General features: G+C 42.2%; 1 protein-coding gene across 6 annotated transcripts in view; it reads left to right on the top strand.

Annotated features, from left to right (window-relative positions):
• Positions 1-26,549, top strand: part of SAMD4A (sterile alpha motif domain containing 4A) — a 221,718-nt gene that overhangs the window by 153,419 nt on the left and 41,750 nt on the right. For 4 of the 6 annotated variants that reach the window (XM_032135149.2, XM_032135146.2, XM_058429412.1 and 1 more), the window contains one exon: positions 14,785-15,048. The exons of the other annotated variants lie outside the window; for them this stretch is intronic. In XM_032135149.2, the coding sequence (XP_031991040.1) occupies positions 14,785-15,048 (264 nt within the window). The remainder of the gene's footprint in view (positions 1-14,784; positions 15,049-26,549) is intronic. 6 annotated transcript variants of the gene reach the window in all.

Raw genomic sequence — 26,549 nt, 5'->3', positions numbered from 1 at the left:
ACTTCACATCAATGGCGGCAGTCCCTCTGACCAGTTAGGCAAAAATGAAAAGGTCCCATAATATGTCTCAGGTGGTGGACAGCTAATATGAGAAGGATAGGTATTCAGAGTGCCCAGACCTGGAAAATCCCAGCCCAGAGTGAAGATGTGACAGCTCTGGTTCTGGAACAACCCTACTGGCATACAATTGTTTATTTGATGTCCTACTTCCTGCTGTGTTTATGCTGTTCAAGCTGTTGTACAAATCTATAGGCCTCAACATTTGGGTCCTGCAAAGTATAGCTCTGGTGTTAAATGAGGAATTATCTACTTTAGATCACAGACTTTATCTTTTTACCCTTCTTTGTCAAAAAGATATGAAAATTAATGACCATTGATATGCTGTGAAAGATGAAGACCAAAAACATTAGGGTTCTAAGTCTTAGCGTCAACATCAACTTTGTTAAGTGACCTTGGGCAATTGCCATATCTCTCTAGGTCTTTGATTCCTTAACAGATAAAATTGCAAGGGGAGTGGATTAGATGATATTCATCTAATCATATATTTAATGTTTCTTCCTGTTTTAAAGTTCTGGGATTTTGAGTTAATTTGGGGGTAAATACACGAGGGAGACAAATTGCAGTGTTACTTATACCTTTCAGTCTTCTGAAAGTAATGTTCTTGGAGGAAGGGATCAAGAAATGTAGCACCATCATTTAAATTCCCTCAGGACCAACTCTATTGGACACATAAACAATAGCAACAACTTCTACTTTCAATAAAATGTTGCCATTGCTCTCTGCCAATTACCTTGAGAGCCTGACTCAGGAATGAAAAGCTCTATACCGACCCCATCTGGTACCTTGTGAGTCAGTGTTCATTTCTGGGAGAACCATTCTTGAAGCACAGCTTTTCGTTCAGAGAGACATTATGGTTATCTTATATTTTTAAATAGAAAAAAAAAAACCATCTAGGTGTTTCTCTTAGGTCTGCTCCTCCTCCAGCATTTAATCTGAATTAAAAAGATTCTGGTTCGATTTTTTGTGTAGATGCTTGCCTACCCTGCCCTCAGAACACCCACAGAACAGCAGAACCGTAAGCTTTGTGCACCATTTGGGGAAAGCCCAAATGAAAAAGAGATGCTTTCCATGTGGTTGGGCAGGTGATTTCTAATTCAGTTATAGGGAATCTTTATGCTACTCAGAGCCATGAATTGTAAATGATTGCATGGAATAGCCAACTTGCAGACAGGGAAACAATATGTTTACCACAGAAGCAAGAATAGTTTTTTTGACTTTCATATAGATCCCCTGATACTGTCCCTCTAAAATGGAGGATTCAGAGAGGCATCTTGGTCCTGGTGCATTACCACCTCCTCAAAAACTCTCATTAGTCCTAGAGATACTGTGGCAAATTAATTGAAATTGAAATCACCTAAAATTTTTACATCCTTCAGCCATTCTTCACCTTCATGGAAAGTGTTACTTAGAATGTTAACACTGCCTTGCGGCTTCTAGCTGCTGCGTGTTTCTGAATGATAGAAGGTGATGGCTTAATAAATGATAGAAAATACGGTTTGCATCTGTGCAGCCTTGTTTTTTATGAATACTCTTTTTGGCATCAGTATCCCTAGTGACTAGTACAGTACCTATGCAGAGAGATGCTCACTGTTCATTGCATGAGTGAATAAATGAGGTTAGCTTCACTCTCTGGGAAGGTAACAATTAGCATTTTTTCATTTCATAAAGCATCTTCCCATACATCATCTTAGTTGGCCTTCATTGTCATCCTTCCTAGTGCTTAGCATATGCCCAACACCAGGCAGATGCTCAGCAAATATTGGATGGATGGATGGAAGGAAGGAAGGAATAATGCAGGACGCATCTATTCATAGGACCCCCACAGCAACCCTGGTAGGTAGGTGGAATAAGGTATTACCATTATTGTAACTATTTTCCAGATGAGCATACTGAGGCCCTGGAAAGCTAGTGGACTTGTTCAGGGTTTTGAATATCGATTGTTCAGAGTCAGGATCAGTAGCTAAGCCCAGAGTTCTTTCTGCCATGAGAAGCAGCACGGTGTCAGTCTAAGAACACAGGCTTGCAAGTGAGAGAACCTTGGATTTTGAACTCTGGCTCTTTCCACTGCTCAGCTGTCTGAGCTTTGATAAGTCAGCTATCCTCTGCACCTCAACTTGCTATCTGTGAAATGGGGGTGGGAAGAGTGTAATGGTAAAATCTGCTTCAGAGAGCATTAAATGAGGATTAAATGGAACAACATGTATACACATTTAGCCAAGAGGTTGACACATAGTTGGCATTGGCAAATGGTAGCTGATGCTATTGTGTGCACTCTCCTGCGGCCTCTTCTTTGGAGGCCAAAGGACTGGGAACAGTGGGCCTCACGGCTGGGTCTTTGGGTTGCATTTGGGAAAATAGCAGTACAATATCCCCAGCCCAGGGAGGGTAAGGAGGAAACAGCGGAAAGAGAGTTCGTTCATTCAGTTACCCTTCCATGAGAGCCTAAATATGCAGGAAAAAAACAGACATTAGGAGAGCTGGGAACAGGGAAGAACAGTATAATTTGGTGTATTCCTTTCTCCAGAATCCAGCCCTTGTGAACAGCTGGCTTCTTTACCCTGACACCCTTGCTGGCTGTTCTATTGGTATCATAAGGCAGACTTTAAAATATGGAGAAATAACGTGGGGACAATAATATCTCATCCAAATGAGCTGGGGTGTGAGAGAGAACCGCACTGCATAAATAGGCTAACAGCATCACAGGAGATTGGCTCTGGGAGGGGCTGAGAGACCATCCACTGGGCTGTAATGCCTTTTTCAACATTGTGACCTCAGCTTTTAGGGCATGTCACATGGTGGGCACTCCACAAATATCTGATGAATGAATGAATTCATCTGCTCCAACCTCTTGCTTTGCATATGAGGGACCCAATGTCACCCAGACACGTAATAGGTTCTCAGCCTGAATTTCTTAAAATAATGGAGGTACTTAGAATCTTTAATAAGGATTTCAGTCAATCTGTATTGCTTACAAATGTCAGGACAAAGACAAGCTCTCATGAGGAGTTCTGGGCACTGAAATTTAGTGGAAAAGGAGGTGATTCACATCTCCTGACCCTCCATAAAATACACATGAAATGTGGACACTTAAAATGTGTGAGAGGAAAGGAAAAACCAAGTTGAATCTGAATCAAAGGAAAAAGATTCTTACCAGGAAAAGCAGAAGTTTGTCAGTATAGGTAAAGATTTTGAAAGAGCAAGGTGAACTTTCTCTTCAGTATGACAGACGATGATGGAAAATTTACCTTTTGTAAATCTGTGAAACACTATCAAGTAATCAAAGATATTTTTTTCATGCCACATGTAATAGGCTGAAAATGCTGCAAGAATGTCATTAGATTAGCTAGTACTTTTGAGATGATTTCTCCATTAGCAGTGTTGGTTTATACCAAGTTATTCTTACTCTAACAGCTAACAACTAATATTTCTAGAGCACTTTACAATATGCAGAACATTTTTATGTGCATTAAATGATTAGATTTTTTCCAATAATCACATAATGTAGCCTTTGTTATCTACTAATGGGGAAAACTTTAGGTACAGAAGTACAGAAGGGTCACATGACTTCCAACTCAAATCCCAAATTCTTCTCCCTTCAGCAGTCCATTTTTGTTTTGGTTGATGCCTACCCCAATGTCAATAGAACAAGTATCAGCCAGCAAGAGCCGCATATGTAGTTAGTGCATCTTAACCTTGAATGTACATACAAATCTCCTAGGGTCTTGTTAAAATGCAGATCCTGGTTCAGGAGGTCTGGGGTGAAGCCCAAGAGTTAACCCTTCTAACAAGATCCCAGGTGATACCAATGCTACCTGTCCATGGATCTAGAATGCAATTTTTTACTGTTTGTGAGTTGGTTATGCTCTCACCAGCTGAATTACCAGACTAAGAGAAAATGTGCCTGGAGTTTTCTGCAGCTGATTCACATTCAAATGGGGCCTGAGGATGACCCCTGACCCTCTCTTTCCTACTTACAAGGGTGAAAATGACCACAACAAGAGGCAAGCACTATTGCCCAGGAGTCAAAATATTTGTCCGGGGAGTCTTTAGGAATTCCTGTCCAGGTATCCTTTGGATTGGAACCCTGGTTCAAAATATCATTTACTTTATCTAGAGAGCAGGGCAAGAGTGATAAACCCTGAGCTAAAGAACCTGAGCAGAATTTTGCATGGGAATCCAAAGCAAATAAGATAATCATTGATGGGAAAAGTGAGGATATGAATTTTGTCTTTTAAAAGCCCCATGAAAACAAAACAAGATGCTCATTGTTTTGAGGCATCTTATTAAGACCAGGCAGAAGCAACAGCCAATCTAGGGAGGTTTGGACTGTCCAAGATGTGGGACAAAGTTTGGGGGAAAGTACTGAGGCAGGAAGGCAGCCCAGTGCAGTGGTTCTTGACCCTAGCTATCCATTAAAGCCACCAAGGTGCATCTAAAAGTACAAATGCTCTGACCCTGCTGTAGGGATTCTCAGTGACTTATTCTGGAATGGGGCCTGGGCATCGGGGTTTTTTTTTTTTTTGAAGGCTCAAAGGAAGTTAAGTGTACAGCCAAGGTTGAGAACCACCGGTCTAGGAGAAAACTGTGGTAGGTCACAAGATGGAAGGTGGAGTGAAGAGTTTGTATTTATGTGTACAGATAGTCTATTACTCATTCAGGGTAATTGCATTCTATAAAGTTGTGAACACTGAATTATTGAATATTGAATGATTGCTTCTAGGGAAAATACAGGGCTAGGTTCCTTCAAGCCTTTGGTCACAACATTTTTGTCAACTTAGCAATACATAATGTTGTTTTATGTGTGTTTCTGTTTAAAGATAGTTTATTTAATGTATATTATTGATCAATTAATGTTGAACTCACAACAAAGAACACTGTAATTCATACCCAAATGAAGCTTATCACAACAGCCTTCTTTTTTTCCTTTTTTTTTTTTTTTTTTTTGAGGTGGAGTTTCACTCTGTTGCACAGGCTGGAGTGCAGTGGCACGATCTCGGCTTACTGCAACCTCTGTCTCCTGGGCTCAAGCAATTCTCCTGCCTCAGCCCCCCAAGTAGCTGGGATTACAGGCTTGCAACACCATGCCTGGCTAATTTTCGTGTTTTTAGTAGAGACAGGGTTTCACCATGTTAGCTAGGCTGTCTCCAACTCCTGACCTCAGGTGATCCACCTGCCTCGGCCTCCCAAAGTGCTGGGATTACAGGGGTAAGCCACCACATCCAGCCTTGGGGGCCATTTTAAATGGTGAAATTGCCAACGGAAAGCACAACAATTGTGAAAAATATGGCACTGAATAGACCACAAAAAGGACACTTGTTTATAGCAGACAGCGGAAGCAAGAAAGCAGCGCTTCACTTTGCCTCACCTCAGCTGGGAGCAAGTGCATGGGGAGACTCTAATTTTTGGCTACTGTGTTTGTGTCTGTGTATGACCATGAAAAGGCCACGAGTATTGACTCGGGTTCCAAACGAATTTTAGCAATACATGAGTTTACAAATATAGAGTCCATGAATAATGAGGACCAGTGGTATATAGACATGTAGATGAACACGCACACACACACACATACACACACACACACACTACCTAGTTTGTATAACAGGTGAGGGGGAACCAGCAATAAACAGGAGCAAAGGGAGCCCAGCCTCTGGATCTGAGCTGGCATCTGGGCTCAGCCCAGCCCTCCTGATCACCCTCACAGCCTGTTCTTTTTGCTGCCGGGGTCTGTAGCTCCAGACAACCCTCTCCATTTCATATCCAATAAGAAATGAATGCTGTTCAATTCCTGTCCTTAAGCTGGAACGGTCCTGGGCGCTGAATTATGCCAGGAACCTTGAGCTTGCTGTGTCTCTGGAAGTCTTTTATTGCACAACTGATTTATAATACCCAAGTAGATGAGTTGAGAGCAATTACGTAAATGCTGTTTCTCTGGGGCAGAGAAGAACGGTACGGTTTAAATGAAAAATGCAGTGCCAAGTCAAAAATTCAAATCGTTATGTGTAATTACAGACCACAGTAAATCAATTTTACAAACACTACCAATCTCACCATGTTCCAACACCCACAGGGTAAGGTTGTGATGGTTTAGAATTTGGTAAGAGGCTGAAGGTGAAGTGAAAGTGGGAATTGGGGTGTTGTGGAGCCTCCAGAGCTTGTCTGAATCACATGGCGATTCAATCAAATATAATTAAGGAGCCAGGAGAGCCTAACCCATCCAATTTCTCCTAATTAACAACAAAAAAAATCATCTAATTAGTAGTGTAAACTCAAATTGTGGTTTTTTTTTGAATGGCCATTTATGTGTATTGTTGCATTTGACATGTAGATTGAATGCTTTAATGAAAACAAGAACCAATTCCCTAATCAGTAAATTGCCCTCCTCGCTGCCATGCTGTGAATGTGCTGTTCTCCTCCTTTTATCAAGGAGCTAAGAATTAGGGCTACATAATACATTTCTAATTATTTACAGCCCTTCTCCTAAAACTAGAAAGAAAAGAAAAAAAATGCTGTTTGATCAAGGCAGAGTTTAGGGTTTCATACTCAGAGAAATCCTAGTCATGCATGTGGCTGCAAGGCTCTGCTGGCCGTAGGATTTAGGCATCCTCTGAGATGATGCCTGTCCTTACCTGATCAGTGAGAGCCGCTGTTCCATGTTATCTGGGAGCCTTTAAGCTTCAGCAGCAGTGAAGGAAGACCTGGCCTGTGGTTCAGCTCAAGACAGGAGTTAGTAGACACAGTTTTAAAATATCCTTTGGTACCTCCATTCAAGCAATTGACTCACTGCTCTTCTTGACAAGTGCTGGTAGTAACAAGGTGTAAAAGGACACCCTGATGATTTGTTCAGTGACTCTGGCCATCTCCTTGGGACTGATGCTCTGAGAGGGTCTTGGTGGCTCAATCATGAAATCCTGGCTATTTGAAGTTCCAGACTTGGATGGTCTTGCTGGTTCCCACACTCAGTAGCAGTCTAGGTGGTGCTGTTAAGCACGGGATGGATGCTGTATTGCATAAACCTCAGAAGCACCTTCTGCATAGGCATGTGAGCTGATGAAATAGCACTTACAATTTGAGAGTTATCTCGTAAGAAAAGGGTAGAAGGCAAGTTTTTGTCATCTAGCTTCCTGAGTTTCTCTACTATCTCGCTTCTCTACACACAGTGACTGGAGCATTTTTACAGATACATGGGAACATTAAAAAAGAAATATCTGCTTAAATTCACTACTGGCCACTTGCTTAACTCCATTATTTTCCCTACTTGGTGAAATAATAAAATTCTACAGTTCTGTCTAAACTCATTTCTAGACATATCTTCATTTTATGTGGATAGAAATTCATGGACAAACTTAAGGGTTTAGTATAATGGTATATACAAAAAGAAACAGTACAGGAAAGTAGAAGTTAACTCAGTATGAAGGAGACTTCAAAATAGCCGGGTTGATCCCATCGTTTCTTGAATTAGCCTACACATTTGCTTCAAAGGTGTAAAATTGCTTTCATAGTTGATGGAAGTTGTCATTGGTTTTGATAGGATGGAATGAGAGGATTGAGGTAGTGTCCTTTTAGGATTTCATTTGAAGTTAAGTGTAGGTGAAATTTACTGATTTCTATTTAAAGTATATACATAATTGGCTTCTTATCTAGGTATTTCATAAATAATGACAATGTAAAGTCAAACAGCCGTTATCTAAAATAGATTTTCTACTGGATGACACCCAGTTTTGCCATTATAGAAGCTGACAAAAGAGGACAGATGAAATATACCAAAGATTAATGCAATAATAAAAGTCTGCCAGAAACATTCTAATTTATTTCTTAAAAGCTCAAATATTTAAGTGATAATGTGAAGGCAGAAACATACATCTTTGCTCTGCCCAAAAACTGAACCATCTGTAGAGTAGTAAGAGCTGCACCAGTGACAAGGACTCACGGTTCTAGGAAAGCCTCCCCAGGTGCTTTTCCCTGCATCAGAATGCTTTCATTTCAGTGCTGAATAAAAACGAGACGTCATGGGGGAAAGAGAAAGTTAGCTGTGTGTATTTGTCATCCCTGTTGTGATGTCCTTTGCAGCTTTTTCTTCTTCTAGAGTCTCCTTTTGGTCTGATTTGCATAGGCAAGTATACACTTTCTTTTCACAGAAAGTGTTTGGCTTCCTCCTTGGGCTTGTCAGGAACATCCCGTCCACCAACCACATCTTTGCTTTGTAGCATATTCTCTCTTCTTCCCCCGGAATGAGATGGAGTCCAAAGTCTGTTTAGGGGAATCATCTTCTGGTGTCCAGATGTTCTAAGCACTGGTTTTTCAAGCCTTTGGTCAAGAAGCAGGGAGCAAGCATGCAGAGTTGAGGCTTTTAACTGTTCAGATTGGCTTTTAATCTATTCCCTGAAGCAGTGATGACAGAGCATGTTATTTTTAACCTTAGTGATTAATATTCCCCTCTCTTCCTCTCCCTTCTACCCTACTTACACAAATCTGGTGTTATTTATTTATTTTTGTTTGCATGATGTCACTGATCAAATACTCTGGTTTTGTATGTTTCAAAATGTATTCTTGAAGTACTATTAATCTTTTCTTCTCCAAAGATTCCCACCACAGGGCTTCAGATTACTGGTTGTGACACCACAAAACCAACTAAAGAAGAGGAATCCAGGGTGTAATGTCATTTCACCATTGAGCCTTGCTTAAAATTTTGGCTTTCTTTAAGCAAATGCCTGGAATTATTTATACAAGTGGTGTTAGCAGAACATTCTTTGAAAATTGAAAGCCTTTAGTGGTTCTTAGATGCTCTGAAACTGGTGTTATCGAAAAAATTTGTGGGATGGAAACTGGAATATCCCTGAGAAGCAGGCCGAAACCTAACAAAATGAACAGAAACACCCACCCCTTCCCAACTCCTTGAAACAGTCACCTTTTTGTAGCTAGCAGTGGGCTGAGCTTTTTCTTCTTTAGACTTGATAAGTATCAAACTATCTCCTACAGCAAAACTTAAGAATTAGATGCTGTGAAGCCTCAAATTTTTGTTTTCAGCAAAGGTTCCACTGATACTTCCGAATTTCTTTTGGGACTGAGCCTAGAAAATATTATTAAAGTAACAGATGAGTAAAATTAGCAACACAGAAGTAAAATTCTGCCCTGCTTTGTCCTAAGTATGTGGACACACAGCATACATCACCTGAGTCACAGGGAATTGGCCAGGACCTCTTAATTCAAGAAGAATATTGTAAGATATTTTAAAATAATGTGCAAACACTTGGCATCATCATTCTACCTTTTAAAACCCCTAAATTGCTATGACTTATTTTTATAAGGTTTAATTGTGCTAGCTATTTGGATTGAATTATATCATGTGAGCATCTTGAAATTTGAAAATTTAACGAAGCATATGTTTTTCTATAAGAAAGGCAGCTTCTTGAATTAAAAATGAAGACAGACTAGCTTAGAAGGAAAAAAGATTAAAGTTGCAAATCATCTCTATGTGGCTGGACTCACAGGGCATGATGAGAGCACAGAACCCAACCTTGGGTTGAGAACCCAGGGAATTTGGTTTGGTATAGAGAATGATATTAGGAGTGTAGGAATATTTAATGCCCTTATTCAAAAGGAAGTCAAATTTCTGACAGTTTCAGCAGCTTCAGCTTCTAGACTCTAATACAAAATGCTAAGCCTGGAAATAGTTCAAAACACATAGTGACAGCAAAAAGAAATAATGGTTGACTTGAATTTGAGGAGATAGTTGAACAATTGAAGGTATACAGCACACAAGTTCCTGAGGCTACCCGGACTGCCCATTGAAGGCTCACTCAACAAAGACGGCATAAAGCAACAAATCATCTCTGTCAAATGAGTGTGCTAGACCAAGAGTACATATGAACGGTGTAAGTTAATAGCTAATATTTAAAAATCAGGGTCCCCATTAAAACCACAATTGTATTTCAAATCTGCTGATTTTTTTAAAAAAGACGAAAGGTCTATGTACTCAGCATAGGTTTAATTTACATTATATTAATTTATGTTGTATTAATTCCAATACCCTCTCTAGATGTAGAAAAGTCATCCATGACATAGTATTTCATCCACTAACAAGGCTTGGTGTATGTAGGGATTTTGGGGTCTTTCTACTACCCAGGGACCCACAGCTCCCAGATTAGGCATTACTGAATTATATTCTTTCAGAAGGTTTCCAGTTCTAAAATATTAGGAATATATGTTCATAACATTTTTAAAGCATGCTTTAAATAATTTTAAAATCATTTAATTTATTATAAATTATTAAAAATTATGCTTTAAATAATTTTTAAAGCATAAACTGCATTCAGCGTGTAAATTTAAGGAGAGCAGACAAACACGCAATGTATCTTTGACAAATCTTTGTTAAAGTTTGTTGGGATAAAGTTTTGGTGTAAGACTCAAGCTTCAGTTATCTGGACTATTTCCTTATGTGAATCACTTTTCTCCTTGACAGTGAGGTATGTATTTAACCTAACAGTGAACCAAGGAGATATTTGGGCCAGTATCCCAGACTTTCTTCCATCCATAAACCCCCTTATTTCTCATATTAGAAGGCAGAAAAAGGTAGTTATAGTTAAATTTCCTTAAAGAGTACTAAATATTCTGAAACATCTTTTCCTGACTCTTATTTCAATAAATAAAATCGAGATGGAGTCAAAGTTGGTCAAAGGAAATGGGAAAGAAATCTGAATCCCAGGGTTTAAAGAAAATACTTAAATGAACAGAATGCAGAGCCAGGTATCATATTTTCCCCTTAAAAGGTGCTGAAAGAGGTCTCATTAAAGATGCTAGGAGATGAAAAAATCATAAGGTTAGATGAGGTCAGAAAAGTTGACTGGTCCTGATAGTATGACCAAGTTTATAAGAACCTCTGAACTCCCATCACACTGCCCGACTGCTGTAGCAAGATTACTTTTAACTGCTGTTTCCATATTTCAAGTAGACTTACTTAATACTTATTATTTACTTTTGATTCATTTGAATTTAAAAAGTTCCAAAAATTAGTGTCCTAATGATATATGCATGCATGCATACTGGTATATATATGTGTATATACAGACCTAAAATTTTTTATAGAGGTTTTCAAAAATACAAGCAATTTTGGATCCATACTATATATAATTATTAAATGTTGGTTTCCATGTTTTAAGAGGAAAAAGGCACAATTTTGTTCCCCTGAGTAATTTTCAGTATGCTTTTCAATATAATGAATCCGTCCTGAAATATGCTGTCCCTCTATCTGCACTATTATGAAAGTCGCAAATGCAGTATAAATTGAGGCCCTCAGTTCTGCTGGACTTGCCAATTTCTAATCTAGGTTGAGATTTTTTCTTAAAGGTATACTTAATTTGGCAGCATTTGAATAGGACTTCAGGGTAGCTGAGGTCTGAATGAATCGTTAGCCATTGTCTACCGCACAGCAGTCCACAAGCAAGAACATCTAGAAGCCTCTGGCTAGAGACATGCTGGGGCAGCTAGCACCACACTGCTAAGCTTCTCAGAAGTCTGTATTTACTACTCTTCCCGCCTACTCATAGGAAAAAAAAATTTCTGCCCAAATGTCCATATCACCCTCTATTTGTCATCACTTCAAATGAGATCTCTTAGTTAAAAAAGGGTAGGGGCTGGGATGAAACAACCACTGCTACTCTGCCACTGGCCCCCTCATCAATTCCACAACCGCATGGCCTATTTTCTTGTAGCCTCTTTCTGCCCATGACAGTATTTCCTCTGCCACTTTATGCCAAACAAAGTGCTCCAGCGCAAGAGGTAACACCAAAATCAGCTTTGTGGTCACCATTGCCTAAACCTGAAGATCTGTCTTCACCCCAAAGTGGCACTGTTGCCAAGGCACCTGTCACCTGTTTTAGTCTCCTTCCCACAAGAAGACAAGCCTGTACTGCCTCCAGGCCTCAGTTCCTTTGGAGAACAGAGGCATTTACCTAGCACGACTTTTGATTGAGGTGTGGCATTCAGCCTGGCTCTAAACCCATGGCCCTGTCTGCAAATCAGAAGCTGTGAGGCGTTGTGCTTGGTTGCCACAGCACGTTGGCTCCTATGGAGATATTCCTGAATTTGGCAGCAGCTGTGGGAACCAAGAAGTTTTCGTTATGATATAAAGGGTATGAGCCCTTTATAGAAAGTCATCAGGAAAAGACCCTGGCACCTCAGGTATAATTGATGTTTCCTTAGAGGCAGAGGCCAAGTTCATATCATATCCCTTATGACTTCAGTTAAGCTCAGAAAAGTGTGAAGAAATGGGTGTGGGTTTCTATGTACAAATCCCTGTAAGTCCATTAAGTTAGGTAAACATTTAGCTCCAATCTCAATAGCCAGTGAAGTCCTTGGATAACTGACAGCTTCCCCAAGGATGCCCCTCAGTGGAGGAGATAGCATGGATTAAAAAAATATTAGATGGAAAGAAGCAAATTGGCTCCATGAAATAATGGAATTCAACTACAGTGTACGTATTGTATTGTTCTTAGCATCCATATGAAGATGAGGACTATCCTAGCAGTAAACTCCCGTGGTTAGTGATTAGTTACCTATTCAGTTATGGCCTCTAACCAGCCCAGGTACTAAAGGTTCCACTGTCTCTGAGCTGTGTGTCCTTCTTTGGCAAGCCCTGTTTCTGTGGTTTCAGACTGACTCTAATCCTGGCTATGTGGAGGAACCCCCACTTCCACTTGGGGTACACTTGGCAGGCACCAAAGCATCCACCAAATACTCTGAAATGGTTGCAGAAGTACCAGAAAGCAAAGATGTCTAAGCTGGAATGTCCCAGCACTCAGGGCAGCCCTAAACAGTCTGCCTTATTTTATATAAATACTTAGGCATGAAATGGATTTTCTGGATGTCTGGCTTTTCTTCCTATTGGCTTCTCTCTTCATTTTTGCTGCTGCTTCATTTTATTTTTTTTCTTTCTCTGCTTTCCCCCCACTTTTCTTCTTGCTAATTCTGGTCCAACCAGGTAGCAATGCATTTTCCAGGGAGCCTTTTTAAATAGTTTCTTCCCTAGTCTATTTAGTAGCAATGCAAGCCATTTAAGCCTGTTAGGGTCGATATTTTTTAAACAATGTTCCCTTTGCATATTTTTAATTTAGGTATTTCCTTGCCTTTGTTAGAATCTACCCAAATTGGAAATTTCTCAGGTTACAAATACTAAACTCGGCAGCTCTCTTTTGTCCTCCCTTTTCATTCATAAAGAAGTTTCTAGCCCTTCCGATTGTCCCCGCTTCACATACAAGGCTGCCCTTCTGGCCACACAGGGCCAAATGGAAACACTGACCACAGAGACCTGAGCTCAGTGGCTCTCAGGCTTGGTGACTGCCAGCTGCCCGGCAGCAGCTTACCCAGCCCAGTACTGCCCCAAGCACACTTTCTGGAAACATCCAGCCTTTTGACTCTGGTCTTTATCTTTTGAAGTAGGGAACACAGTAATCTGCCCAGGCCTTTATGTTGGGACTGCCCTACCAGAAATGCAGTTTAACCAAAAGCAGGACCTCTCACCATTGAGATGCCTAGTCTGCTTACTGAAAAACACAGATTAACACCCACAAAGAAGTGCTCATCTAAATTTGGGAGAGCAAATGCCTCATTGATGGGGATAGAGCCTGAGATGGAATTTAATGGCTTCCCTGAAAAATGTTTAAAAATGCATGTAACTCAATTCTATGTTAGTACAGCAGCAGTCAAAATAAACTGGACCTGTCAGGAACTGGTGCTGAGAGAATGTTATGAATAGACTTATTTTGTAAAGTTGTCACTTTACACACCCAGAAAAACCAACCAAGGGTAACATCGGCTCCCTCAGTGTTGGTTTTTGTTAAATCCCTCCCTTGAATGACTTCAATTTAATTTGGCTAGTTATATGAGTTATGTTGCTTTTTCCTAGTTTTCTGGAAAAGAAATTAAAGATGGGGGCTGCGCAGATGTTGCCCACTGTGCAGAAGGGCTGAACATGCTGGTAAAAACCATTCATTCCCAGCTTCCTGAATGAAAGCCTTGTTACCTGGAAGTGTTTGCATTACAAAGTTTGGCATTAACCTGTGAGGCTAAGGGAAAGAATCAGCCCTAGAAGCAGCCCTTTCACCCACAGCTAGCTGCAGTGCCCTATACCCTGAGGTCATGTTAGTACTGGGGCCCTTGCTGGGCCATACCACCCTTCAGAGGCCATAGTTCCCTGAATCCTGGTTGGAAAGATTAGTCCACCTTCTTCTGGTTCAGCCCTGCAAAGATCCCAAACAATGGCCAGCCTGGCTGCCCTTCAAGATGTCCTCCTGAACAACATGGGTAATGTCAGAATTTCTGTTTAAAAAACAACAACAGCAACAAACTTGTCCAGTACATGTTCTTTTTGCTTTTGGCAGATATGGCTATCAAGCCTTGCCTGGTTTATGGACCCACTCCTATGAATCCTGATTTCTAGAGTTAGAACCAAAACCAGATCCAGACCCACAAAGGCTAAGGACCAATGTGTGGGCACTATAGGTTTGGCCTTCTTGGAGAAACCTAACCCACTGAGAGGGACAGACTGCATCCTTTTAAAACACCTGAAGAAAATGACCATGCCAGGCCTGTATTCAACCTGCTGTGACCATGGATGGAGTTGTAAGACAGTTAGTGGTATCTCTCAGGGTTAAGAGGTATTGTGGGTTCTTCGGTGTCCCAGGATAAAGGGGGGGGAATAACCTATTTCATTTTATTTTTTTTTTCCAGTTCTCTCAGGCCAGGCACACCACAGCCCTTTGAAACGATCTGTGTCCCTTACCCCACCCATGAATGTGCCAAACCAGCCTCTAGGACATGGATGGATGTCTCATGAGGACTTACGAGCTAGAGGACCCCAGTGCCTCCCATCCGATCATGCCCCCCTGTCTCCACAAAGCAGTGTAGCCTCTTCAGGAAGTGGTGGGAGTGAACACTTAGAAGATCAGACCACTGCTCGTAACACATTCCAAGAAGAAGGTAGTGGGATGAAAGGTGAGTGACTAAACAAGAAACCACTGGGGACAGAGCCCCTCCCTTTATTGGAGACCACAGGGTAAAAAAAGAGAGGTAGTCAGCAAGAGAGAAGGAGCCCACCCCTTCCCCAGGCTTACGCATTTGATCTGTCCCTTCCAGAACTCCAGGTTGACCATGGCAGAAAGGGCTCAGATTCCCCTTCCAGTGCTCCTTGCCAAAATCTGGGAAATAGGAACCAGAGTAAGAGAGGTCAACACATTCTCTCTCTCTCTCTTTTTTTTTTTTTTTTTTTTTTTTTTGCATTGCAGTGACTTGCAGACCATTAAATGAGTCACAGCTAATGGTGATAGGATCTTCTGTGTGTAAAGCTACTGAGCTGCTCCAACCTTCTACCTCATTGCTGTGGCCAGGGACCTGTCAATAATTCAGAAAAACAAACCACGGGATTTCTTTTTTTTCCTTTTTAAATATATCTTAATGCAGAATTGCAGTAGTGCTTCCTTTCTCTCTCCTCTTCTCTTTGATATCCAAAGAAACCTTTAAACCCTTTCCTCTGCATCTATTTAAGGGACATGAAAATACCACTGAGAATCTCTAACAGTGTTTTAATCCTGATAACAGATTTGCATACAGGTGACAAAGGCCTTTTGTGCAACATAAATAAATTCCTCCATTGCCTTGTGAGTCTACACTCTTCTAAAGATACTCATCAGGAGATAGATTTCCAAATTACTTATGATAGATACAAAGAGGATACGTGCATGCTATATTTTTAGACTCCGCTTGTGCAAGGGCTGGGAAGCCCTTAGGCAAAGATGCGCATCAGAGACACACTAATAACAATTTTAGATGGTGAAACAGTAGCCACTCATGCTTTGGGGACTAGCATGCTGAGGGGAGGCTCTGAGAACACCCTGTTTGCTGGCATTAATAGTCCTGAGGTTTGCTGTTTCCGATCTTCCCGTTGTAAATCATCAGTGTTGACATAGGAAGCTCTGTACTGATTCCCCTCCCTTCACGGAAGCCTGGCACAGAAAGCATGCCCATGATTGCCCAACCACTGGTTATAAGGGAGCACGAGACTGAAAAAATGGAGCTTGTCAACTCTGGGAATGAGGCTGACAAGAAGCTGCTCCCCTGGCACATTCCTTGAATCTTCCTCTTGCTTAGGCCTGTGCCCTCTCCATCCCACCCCCATTTCATTGATGGTTCCAGTGCTGAGTGCCCAGAATGAGGGGATGTGTCTTAATGCTGACACAAATGGGTCTTTAAAAGTATATAACAGGCAGCAAAAGCCATGTGTCACTTGGGCACGAAGGGGATGTGTGTCCTCTTTCTACTTCAGAGTTTTCAGGGGACTGTATCACAATTTTGGAGCACTAGCAAAACCCACTTCTGAGTTTATGCTACATGGTTATGTGTTCAAGAAGCTGAGCCCCAGGTGATGCGTAACAGGTGAGGCTCAACCCTGCTCTAGGTAGACTGGCTTGGCATCTGTCAATCGGCATCAAAATAGCTGAAAGACCAAGGGAGGCTGAGACAGCCATTGCTTTTAACTAGCTTCTTTCCAGGTGAAGTTCAGTGTCTGGACAGGTTTCCAAGAAAGCCTATGTTGCGGTTCTAGTTGGTAACTGTGGGGAGGAAGCATTGGCCTTTGTGTTTGAAGGGCAAGGAGGATCCTATAGAAGGGCCATTCACCAGGAGAAAGATCTCGCCCAAAGAAGAATGCTGATTCCACTGTCTGGTTTTTGGACATTTATTCTTCCTTTTACTTTGTTTTCCTTCTCTCCTTTTTTTTTTTTTTTTGAGGCCCTTATGCACACTTTCGACATTCTCCCAAAGTAGGTCAAAGTATGCTCATTGAGTGCTGCCATTTTGAGGTGAGAAATAAAGATAACAGGTTTTTAAAGAGAAATGAGAGAAAAGTTGAATAAATGCCCTATCCCCGTTTTAGGACAAAAGCCAAAATATTGCAAAGGTTAAGGAATATACCATATCTAAGCCTATTCGATTCCTTTCGTTAGAATTGGTGAGAACTGTCTCCTCAGAGCCTATTCAGTCAGAAAAAATGACACAGATAAGATCTCATATTCAGGATTTTCTTTATAGGCCCAAGGAGTGCAGCCAGAAAACAGGCTATTTGATGGCCTGCTGTATTTCCACCTTCTCTGATCTATTGAACTTCCCTTCTTCCAAGAACTTCCCTGGATTGGGATTCCAAGTATGAAGTCAATAGCAAGTTAAATAGCAAAAAAAAAAAAAAAAAAAGTCTGAAGGAAGAAACATTATAGATGACGAAGGATTCTATTTGTGGGAAAAGTATATTTGCAGTTTAGCTGACAGGTCAGACAGAAAAAATGTCCACACCCAAAAACACTAGCATTCCAAAGTGTTACGGGCCAGTATTTGTTCAATACAAATGTCCCTCCCCAGCCTTGCTGCAAGATGCCACTGCTGAGGTCTCTTCCACCACCAGATATTATTCAAAATGACTTCCTATGAGTGCACCCAAGGAGCAGCCCTGCTCATAACCCAAGGGTTTGTCATTTGATCTCCGTGTCTAAGAGCAGGTGCTGGTTTAAATTTTCAAAATAATTCACACTTTTAAAGAAATGAGATATGGCTGGGTGTGGTGGCTCACGCCTGTAATCCCAACACTTTGGAAGGCTGAGGCAGGCAGATCACTTGAGGTCAGAAATTCAAGACCAGCCTGGCCAACATGGCAGAACCCCATCTCTACTAAAAATACAAAAATTAGTCAGGTGTGGTGGCGCACACCTGTAATCTCAGCTACTCTGGAGGCTGAAGCTGGAAAATCACTTGAACCTGGGAGATAGAGGTTGCAGTGAGCCAAGATCGCACCACTGAACTCCAGCCTGGGCAACAGAGTGAGTGAGACTCCATCTCAAATAAAAAAACAAAAAATAAAGAAATGAGATATAAAACCAAGTGAGGTGCTTTGGAAAAGAGCTGACTCTTCCTCTTGGCTCTACAATCTTTCTTTTCTATGACGCAGGCCCTTTGGCAGGAGTGTCAGCTGTTTTAAAGTACTTGCTGGTCCACTTTGGGGTGCCATCATCTAGTGCTATTATTCTAATCGTTAAACATCCAGTTTAGAAGAACAATAAGAAGGCTTAGTAGAATTTGGAAGAGTTCTCAAATCTGTATGGAATATGTCTTGCTCTCATCTTGCACCTTGGGAAAAGAATAAAAAGTTACTATAGTTGAACTTCATTTAGTGTGAATTCCTCTTTATGGCCAACAGCTGTGAATATCTCTCTGCAATACTGTGGTAATCATCCATTCCTTCCTTTCACCTAGCTAGACTGGCCAGGTCTGGTTACACATCCTCCCTTAGGAGTGTACCTCTTGGGTCAAGGGTATGGAATAAATCTCATGGTCCAGCATTCTTGCGTTTTGCATTTTTCCCATGCATAGATCAAGCCCCCTTCTTGTCTTGGTGTTAGCACTCCCTGCCAGGGACTGTCACTAAGTTCTCTCCCAAGCAGACCAGCTCCTACTCTCAAAGGATTAACGACATCTGCCCACAGTGCTTTGGTTTTCCTTCTTTAGCAAGTGTCCATCCTTATGGTTTAAGTAGACTTCGAAGTACAGATTAAATGTCTCTTGAGGTAAAGATCTCACGCTAATATCTCAAGCTAAAGAAAAAATGAGATCCACCATTTAGCTTGAAACTTACCCAAGAGAAGTGGGAAACAACTGAAATATTAACTTTCTTCCCTTTACCCTTCCCTGTGGAGTCTACTGGTTATATGTGTTTGGACTAAGGAGGCTGGTTTGGTTTCTACATCCAGTTGTCTTTGTTCATTTAAAAAACTTCACTGTGACTCATCTCCGGGGAAAGATTCTCAATTGTGAGTTGGTACTCAACAGTAATACCATTCTTTCCCTGAGCAACTCATGAGTGGAGTGTGCTCTGTGGCCTCTTGTCTCATACAAGGCTTTCAGGTGGCTGAGAAAAAGAGAGAGAGAAAATACACTCTCTTAATTTCCTGAAGAGAAAGTATAGAAGTCAGTTGGCAGAAGACACACATTTCCCACTTACATTAGCACCATGTTCTCAAAGATGGTACATAAACCCAGCACCCTAAGACTTAACAAAATGCCACAGCTGTGGTGAATGATGTGGCTGCATTATATGGGAGGAAAGAGAGGGGGAAATGACTGATTCACAGGTTACTTTTGTCCTCATTCAAGTCAATTGACTTTTTTGAGCACCCACTGAGAGAAACTTTGGACTAACTAGTTTCTGGGCAGACAGGGGTAAGAGCTACTGTTCCTGCCTGAAGTGAATCACTATCAGATGAGCAAAAAACAGGCACTTAATGCAAGAGCCCTGCTGTGAAAATATGCTATCTTAAAGACTTGCCCTGGGTCAGGGCAGGCACCATGAATGACCCTCATTCAAAGTGGAGGTAAGTCAAGGAAAGTTCCTAGAGGAGGAGAGGCCTAGAGCTGAGTCTCAGAGCATGACTACAGGTCAGCCAAATAGTAAGTGAAGGAAGGGTATTCTATGCAGAGGGAACAGCATTCATGAAATCACAGTGACAAGGGTGCTTGACCAAGTGGATCCCATGGCTTGAGTGTTAAGGGCACATGGGAAAAAGGGGTCTGGAGAGGGAAAAACCAGACCCTGGGCCTTGCAAAGGACATTCTCTTTTATCCCAAAGCTATTGAGGGAACTTCTGCAGCAGAATGACCTGCTTAGGTCTACATGTTAGAAATATGACCTTCAAAGCAGAGTGGAATATACATCAAAGTGCAGAAGGGACAGAGGATTCCAGATTTGAAGGCCAGCAGAGAGGTGGAGGACGTTTCAGTAATTGAGGGGGAAAAGGAAGTGGGACCGTCGCAAGCAGCAGTGAGAACAGAGACAAAGGAGTATTCAGGGTTCTTCACGAGATAGAGCTGAGAGGGCTTGATAACCAATTGAATAGACAGGGATGGAGCAGGAGAAATTCAGGATGATGCCCAGGTGTCTGCCTGGGACATCTGGATAAGCCACGGTGTCATCTAAGGCAAAGGGCATAAAGGAGGAGAAATAGAATGGGGGGGGGGAGGCGTGCAGCATGGGGCCTGGTGAGCGTGGGAACTGTAGAACAATCCAGTGGAGGTGTGCAGCCCCCTCAATGGGCCCCACAGTGCACCATGCTCTTGGCTGGCCCAGCTTCACTAACAGCCCCGACTTCCTCTCGTTGCCTGCAGTTTCAGCGTGATATTACACTTACCTGAAGCCAAGTTCATCTGAGGGACTTCATTCCAGATAGCTGAGTAGAAAAAGCCATAGATTTGGGCTCCTAGGAAGCAAGGAGCTCTATGACTTTCTTGTTGTACTTGCCTGTGTGAAAAAGGGTAGAGATTGGCACTCTGTTTCTCTTGCTATGAGCTTCAGCCTCACTGTTACGAATCAACACCAACTGGGTATGCTTATAATGTTTGGCATTATGTTAGCACACAAATATAGAAGTCATTGAAACGGTTGTATTATTTGTATATAGACATGATAAAAGTAGAAAAAGAAACAATTGGCTCCAGGAACCTTGATGGAAATATAGCAATTAAGAGTGGAGGGGCCATTGACTATGAAAATATGTTGTTTGCCTTTTCTAAGGAGACTTTCGTTAGATGAAACTTAGATAAACTTTTTCTCTCTGTAGTAAAGGAAATATATTGTCTACTCTGAAATAGCTGGTTTGGGGTTTTCAGTTGTTTTTGAAATGCAGACCTTTGAACCTCTGCTTCTCCAGAATGAGAATGGAAAAATTATGGAGAGGTGAGATCCCCTTTAAGAAAAAGGAACCTGTCAGAAACCTTTGTAAGAAAGGTTGCAAATACAGCAGTTCCGAGGGTCACAGAGGTCTGAGTGATGGAGTGGGAGTGGCACAGCTCCATGAGTGGCTGGGACACGTTTCAGCAGGGCTGTCATTGAAACTGGTCATTATTTTCTTGATGTTGACTTTCTAGCTGCCTGCTTGAATTCACTTAAAGGAAGCCCAGTATTGAATAAATGTGCTTTATTTTTGTTTTTAATTTCCAAATGCCCAGACATGACCCACAGGGAGGAGTGCTCCTGGGCCAGGAGTTGTGCTAACTCTTCTCAGATAGGCTGAGAGCCCTGAGGTCTTTGAAAAGCAAATCCTCAGGATTCCCCCAAATTCGAAAAGTCATGAGACTTTTAACCTCCACTCCTTACCAATCATGTATTTTCCTCTGAAGCTTTAAGGACTGTGCAGGCACACAGAGGCAGCCTTTGATATGGACACAGCCACTGTTTAATGACACAAAGCAGGCTGCTTTAAAACAGCACTTTCGCCTGCCATCGCTAACGGAAACTGCGGGGAGAAGGTTAGGCCCTCTTTGTATCTAACATGTCAAAGTGGGTATTTTACTCCAAAATAGGCCACCTCTCACGTTCCAGGACCCATATATGCTTCCCACAAGCCTGGTGCCTCCCCAGAGGCCTCCATGGACACTTCCCAGCATCAAGGAGCACACTGAGGAGGATCCAGCTCCAACGAGGCCCAAGACCAATCCTGCTCTCTTTTGCACAGAGGCTGGAACAGAGTTGGGCTGTTTGTTCTGCTCTGGCCAGAAATAAAGACAAGCTTCTGTAACCTTGACGGTGCTGCTAAACTTCTGTTCATTTTTGAAAGGAACATTTTCCTTCCCTCTTCAGTAGTGAAGAGTGGGTACCTTCTTACCCCTCAGTTGGCTTTCCTCTTCTCCCCCTCAGAGACCAAGGGTGCGGTCATATCTTGGAGGGAGAGAGCTTTTGAGAGCAGCCTGGCTTGCTGTGGTGAATGGGAGTTGATCTTCCATCTGCAGTTACCAGGACCACCCCTATGTGAGCCCTTGCGTGGGAACAAGGCTGTTCATGTTTCTGTCTGCCAGAGATGCCTTTCTCCCTGCCCTTCATGCTGCATTCGATATTGGGCTCTTCAACAATATTGATCCCATCTTTCTCTCTTCTGGGGTTTCCTTGTTTGTGGGTTGGGTGCTGCATGGTCTGTTGATCTGACTCAAATTTGAGGCCATTTCTGCAGCATGCATTAGAGACAAGCACTCCCAGTTCTAACTGGAGCCCCACTTCTGTGTGAACTGTTGTACACACTACACAGCCTCCATGTGGCTGATTTTTCTAAATTCTGAAAAGGAAATAGAAATCAGCATGATTTAAAACTGGAACCCACTGGTAAAGACCAGCAGGCAAATATAGAATATATACAAGATGAGTGTAGCACTATTATCAAGAATGACCATGAGAAGATAAATCAGTGTGGACCTGCAGCAAGGTCTAGAAGGAGCTTTCTGAAGGATGAAGACTATGGGATGAGACTCACTGATGTGCACATGCACGGTGGTGCTTTGTCCCAGAAACCTCCTACCTGTTGGCATTCTCTCCATGCACTTCTCCCTGAAAGTCTGCTACTCCCAGAGCTCCAGCATGGCTCTCACCCCATGCTCTTTGCCAGAGAGATTCACCCACTTCTGTGGCTAAAACAACCACCATGAACTACTGACAAGGAACCTTGTTCTCCAGCTCAGACTTTTCTTCCAAGACCTTGACTGGTTGACTTCTCCCCTTGTATGACCTAAAGGCATTGACAGCCAGCTGATCTCAAATGGAGTTTACCCTCTCTCTCTTCTCACCCCAAACCTGCTGCTCCCCTGTTTTCTCTGTCTCACCAAACCTGAATCAAAGGAGTCATCTCCAGCTACTTTGTCTCTGTCACTCCCTGCTCTTCCCTGATCTTCAAGTACTGTCAATTTCCGTCCTTTCTTTCTCCTCTGTCACGCATCCCAAGCCATCATCAGGATCTTCCTAAGTTCATGTCCTGGCCTCCACTGTCACCATCTGCCAGGCCAGCCTTTACATTGATAGCCATTGCCTTTCTAGCACACTCATCTGATTGTGTTCTGCTACTCAGGTTTCAGCAGTTTCTCGCCACCCACAAGATGAAGTCTACTCTCTTTGTTCAGCATTGCATATCTCAGCCATTTGATCCCCTGCCTATTTGACCCACCTTGTCTCTAGCCATTCCCCCCATCCACCCATGTGTCTGCTCTACCCTGAATGCCCTCTTGACTCTGTTTTTCCTTCCTGCTTCCTGAAATGGCTTCCTCACTGTGGCCATCCTAGTGGAGACACCAAGTTATTGTACTTTGAAGCTGCCCCTCACTCCCCATGGCAAACCAAAAGGCTCATGGTTCTATGCTCCCCTAGAACCCTATGTATACTCAGCGCTTGTCCTATTGCTGTTACAATTTTTGTATAAGTCAGCCATTCTCTCTAGATTAAAAGTTCCTTAATGGAAGGGTCATGTCTTCGCAGAGCTTGGCCCCCATAATAGGCATGCAATAAATGTTGAATGAGCAAATATCAGGATTCCCACACTTGGCAAAGAAGTCAGCCCAGCATATAGCAAAAGCATCTTTATCGTTCTCACACTGCATAAGAGAGTGACTTTCTAGTTTGAGACCCCCAGTGGCATGTCCATCAGCAGCATCCAAGGAAGCCAAATAGGTCTGTGCCAACCAGAGGCATGCATGCCTTCAATCACATATCAGCTTCTGCAGGAAACAGTTCTGCTTCTCCCTGTTTGCCTGCATTTTCCAACCATAGCCACAGCCAACAGCTTCACAGAATGTAAAAGGTAGATGGGAAGTTACAGTAGGTGCTTCTTAGCATTGCATCCAACAATGTGGCATTTGGACCACGGGAAAGGACCTGAGCTTTTAGTTTGAGTCTATCCCTGGCCAGCAGCTTACAGAATCCAGCATCCAAGTCATTAGAATTCCTGACTTCGGGGGAATGAAATGGTCAAGGCTCTTGCTTCTCTGGTTTGTTTCTCTTTTAACAGTTTTTTTCTAATCCTTGGCAAGGGAAGGTACCTCACCACAATCCAGAGGGTGAAAGGTTAGTAGGCTATGTTCTTAAGAACTGGGATTTCCTCTTCTTTGTTTTTCCATCCTCCTTACAGGGGGGAGTGTTCTTTGAGCACATGGCACTGAGATAGAACAATGCTTGCTCTAAAAACAGTGTCCGTGTGTACCTGGCTCAAGAAACACAGGGCCAAAAGGAGCTTGCATTGCCCAGGAATGCATCTAGAAGTAACTCTTCAGGAAGGCCTAACTCATCATGTTTTGAAGTCGGATAGGAGCCTTTTTTAGGAAAACTACTCCCAGTGTTTTGACTAAATGAGTGAGGCCGGCTCTTCCACTTCTCTAACCAGGGCAATTCTAACTTGTCAAAATAGTTTTATAGAAAAGGATCTAGCACTGATTGAGCTGAGATTTGCACTCCACCCCACACTTTCTGACTCTTAAAACACCACGTTATCACCTTGGCTTATAAAGCACCATGTTTATAACATGATTCAATAGCTCAGGATTCTGTTCATCATCAGTGGATTTTGCATGGTTCAGCTGTAGGGCATCCAGTGAAAATTTGGTCCAAGAGACTGCTACCTTCTCTTTTGTGATGAATGGTGTCCAAGAGCAGCACTGGGTTACCCAGGCTTCTCTGAATCATGATCATGGAGTTTTCTGAGCAGTGACTTGGGACTTTCAAGATGTAAATAGCAAACGTGAAACCTGGTGACAGAGTGGTAACATGCCGTTGGCCTGAAAGCCAAAGCTGTAGTTAAAATCAGTGCCGCTCACTCTGCAGAAGCATTAGCATTATTTCCGCAGAAAGAAAAGCGTGGTTGGAAAATGCAGTCTGGTAAAATAGCTCCAGGATGTTGCAGGATGGAAGGTTCCAGACTCCTGAGCTGCCATGTCCTGGACTCTTGATCCAACCGCAATTTGAGTGAGGATGATGTAAGGGGTTAGTATGATGTGTTGGGGAAGCCTTGTCTGTTTGTGGTTAATAATGGTCACAGAGGGACTCTTGCTTGTCATAGTAGAGTGAAGGGCTTTCAAGCACAGAATGGAGTGATTTCTAGCCTGAGATAACTGAGTCTGTTCTTAAGATGCCATTGACTGTCCAATTTCAATTCTCCAGAAATTCCCCTTCACTGGCCTTTGCATTACTGCAAATCAGCAAGTAATCTTACCAGGCCCATCATCCCCACCTAAGTCTTTTGAGTTCAGGAGATTATCCCATACCCACATTCCCTAAACCTAGAGTTGGTTCACTCAGGAAGCAGGGCCTGATTTCAGAATAGTCCAGGCCTCTTTCATCAATCTCAACATTTATCTACTCTAAACATTGAAAAATTGGAAGGTTCTCGCTTGTTTTGGAATGTGTGTGGTCAGTGCCTCAGAATAAAGCATTTAGCAATTGATAGAATCCTGTAATCAACATGATTGGTAATAGATAATACTTCATAAAAAAAACAGGAATAACATTTACCCAATGCTTTGGCATTTCAAAGTAGTTTACAGCCACTGTTTTTCAACCACTGATAGGCTGTTTGGTCCTTATTTTGTAAGAATTGGTACATTGTAGGAATGAGCTAGGAATCAGGAGATCTGGGTTCTGGTTGCCATTTCACCACACACTTGCTCTGTGATCTAGGATTAATGACTTCATTTCGCCATCTTTAGAATGATCTAGGGATATGAGGGAAGATGATTCTGGAAACTTTCCAAAGATCCTATCAGCTCACAAACTCTGACTAAAAGAATATGGGCAAATACTTTGTTTTGGTTTTATTTAACAAGGTAATAGTTCTCCTGTGGATTTTCAATGCAGTTACCATTTACTTTTCTTAACTTTATAATCTCAGACTTGGGGGTTATTTCAGATGCACTTTAGAACTTCCATTATCCTATGGCCTAGTCAATCTTTGGGCCTTTCAAGTCCTAATAGATTTTTGGTTGACAATCAAGTAAAAAGTCAAAGATGCATCCAGATACATTCCGTAGCTTGGAGAAATGGTCAGCGGACACACCTCCATGACAGAAACAGTTTTGGGAATCAGGATGCCCTTTTTCCCATTCAGGTATAGATAGGGAGGCATTTTTCATGGGGAAAGATCAGGCTAGGAATGGGTGACTCCACTATTTTCCTGTCACTGTGGGAGTGGCTGAAACAGTGTGTGAAAATCTGCATTGAATGTACAAAAATTATCTTAGATCATAGTCTGCTCATGTAGCTCTAACATTCGAAGCCAGCTCTTTCCAACTCGATGAAGTGGTCCAGCTAATGCAGTTGTTCCCTGCCATCTTTTTGGTCATGAACCCCTTTGGGAATCTTATAGAAGCTATGGATGGCCCTCTGCCCAGAAAACTCCCCATCTACTCACAAATTGAGGTATAATTTTAGGGGATTTCTGAATGCCCTGAAGCTCATGGACCCCAAGTTAATACTCCTGGTCTAAGTAGAATAAAGGAGCCCACCAGTAGGAATGTCAGGGCTAGCCTGAGACTTCTGCATCTCAGCTAAAATGAAATACATAGTAACATAAAGGTGTTTTTTTTTTCTTTTTTTCCTTTGACCATCACCCCCTTTTCCTTTCTCTGTTCCTACATCTCTTGTCATCTCTTCTCAT

The sequence above is a fragment of the Hylobates moloch genome, unplaced genomic scaffold (genome assembly GCF_009828535.3).
Source record: "Hylobates moloch isolate HMO894 unplaced genomic scaffold, HMol_V3 SCAFFOLD_16, whole genome shotgun sequence".
Taxonomy (NCBI): Eukaryota; Metazoa; Chordata; class Mammalia; order Primates; family Hylobatidae; genus Hylobates; species Hylobates moloch.
The sequence above is the reverse complement of the archived record's forward strand: the minus strand, read 5'-3'. Positions and strand labels throughout refer to the sequence as shown.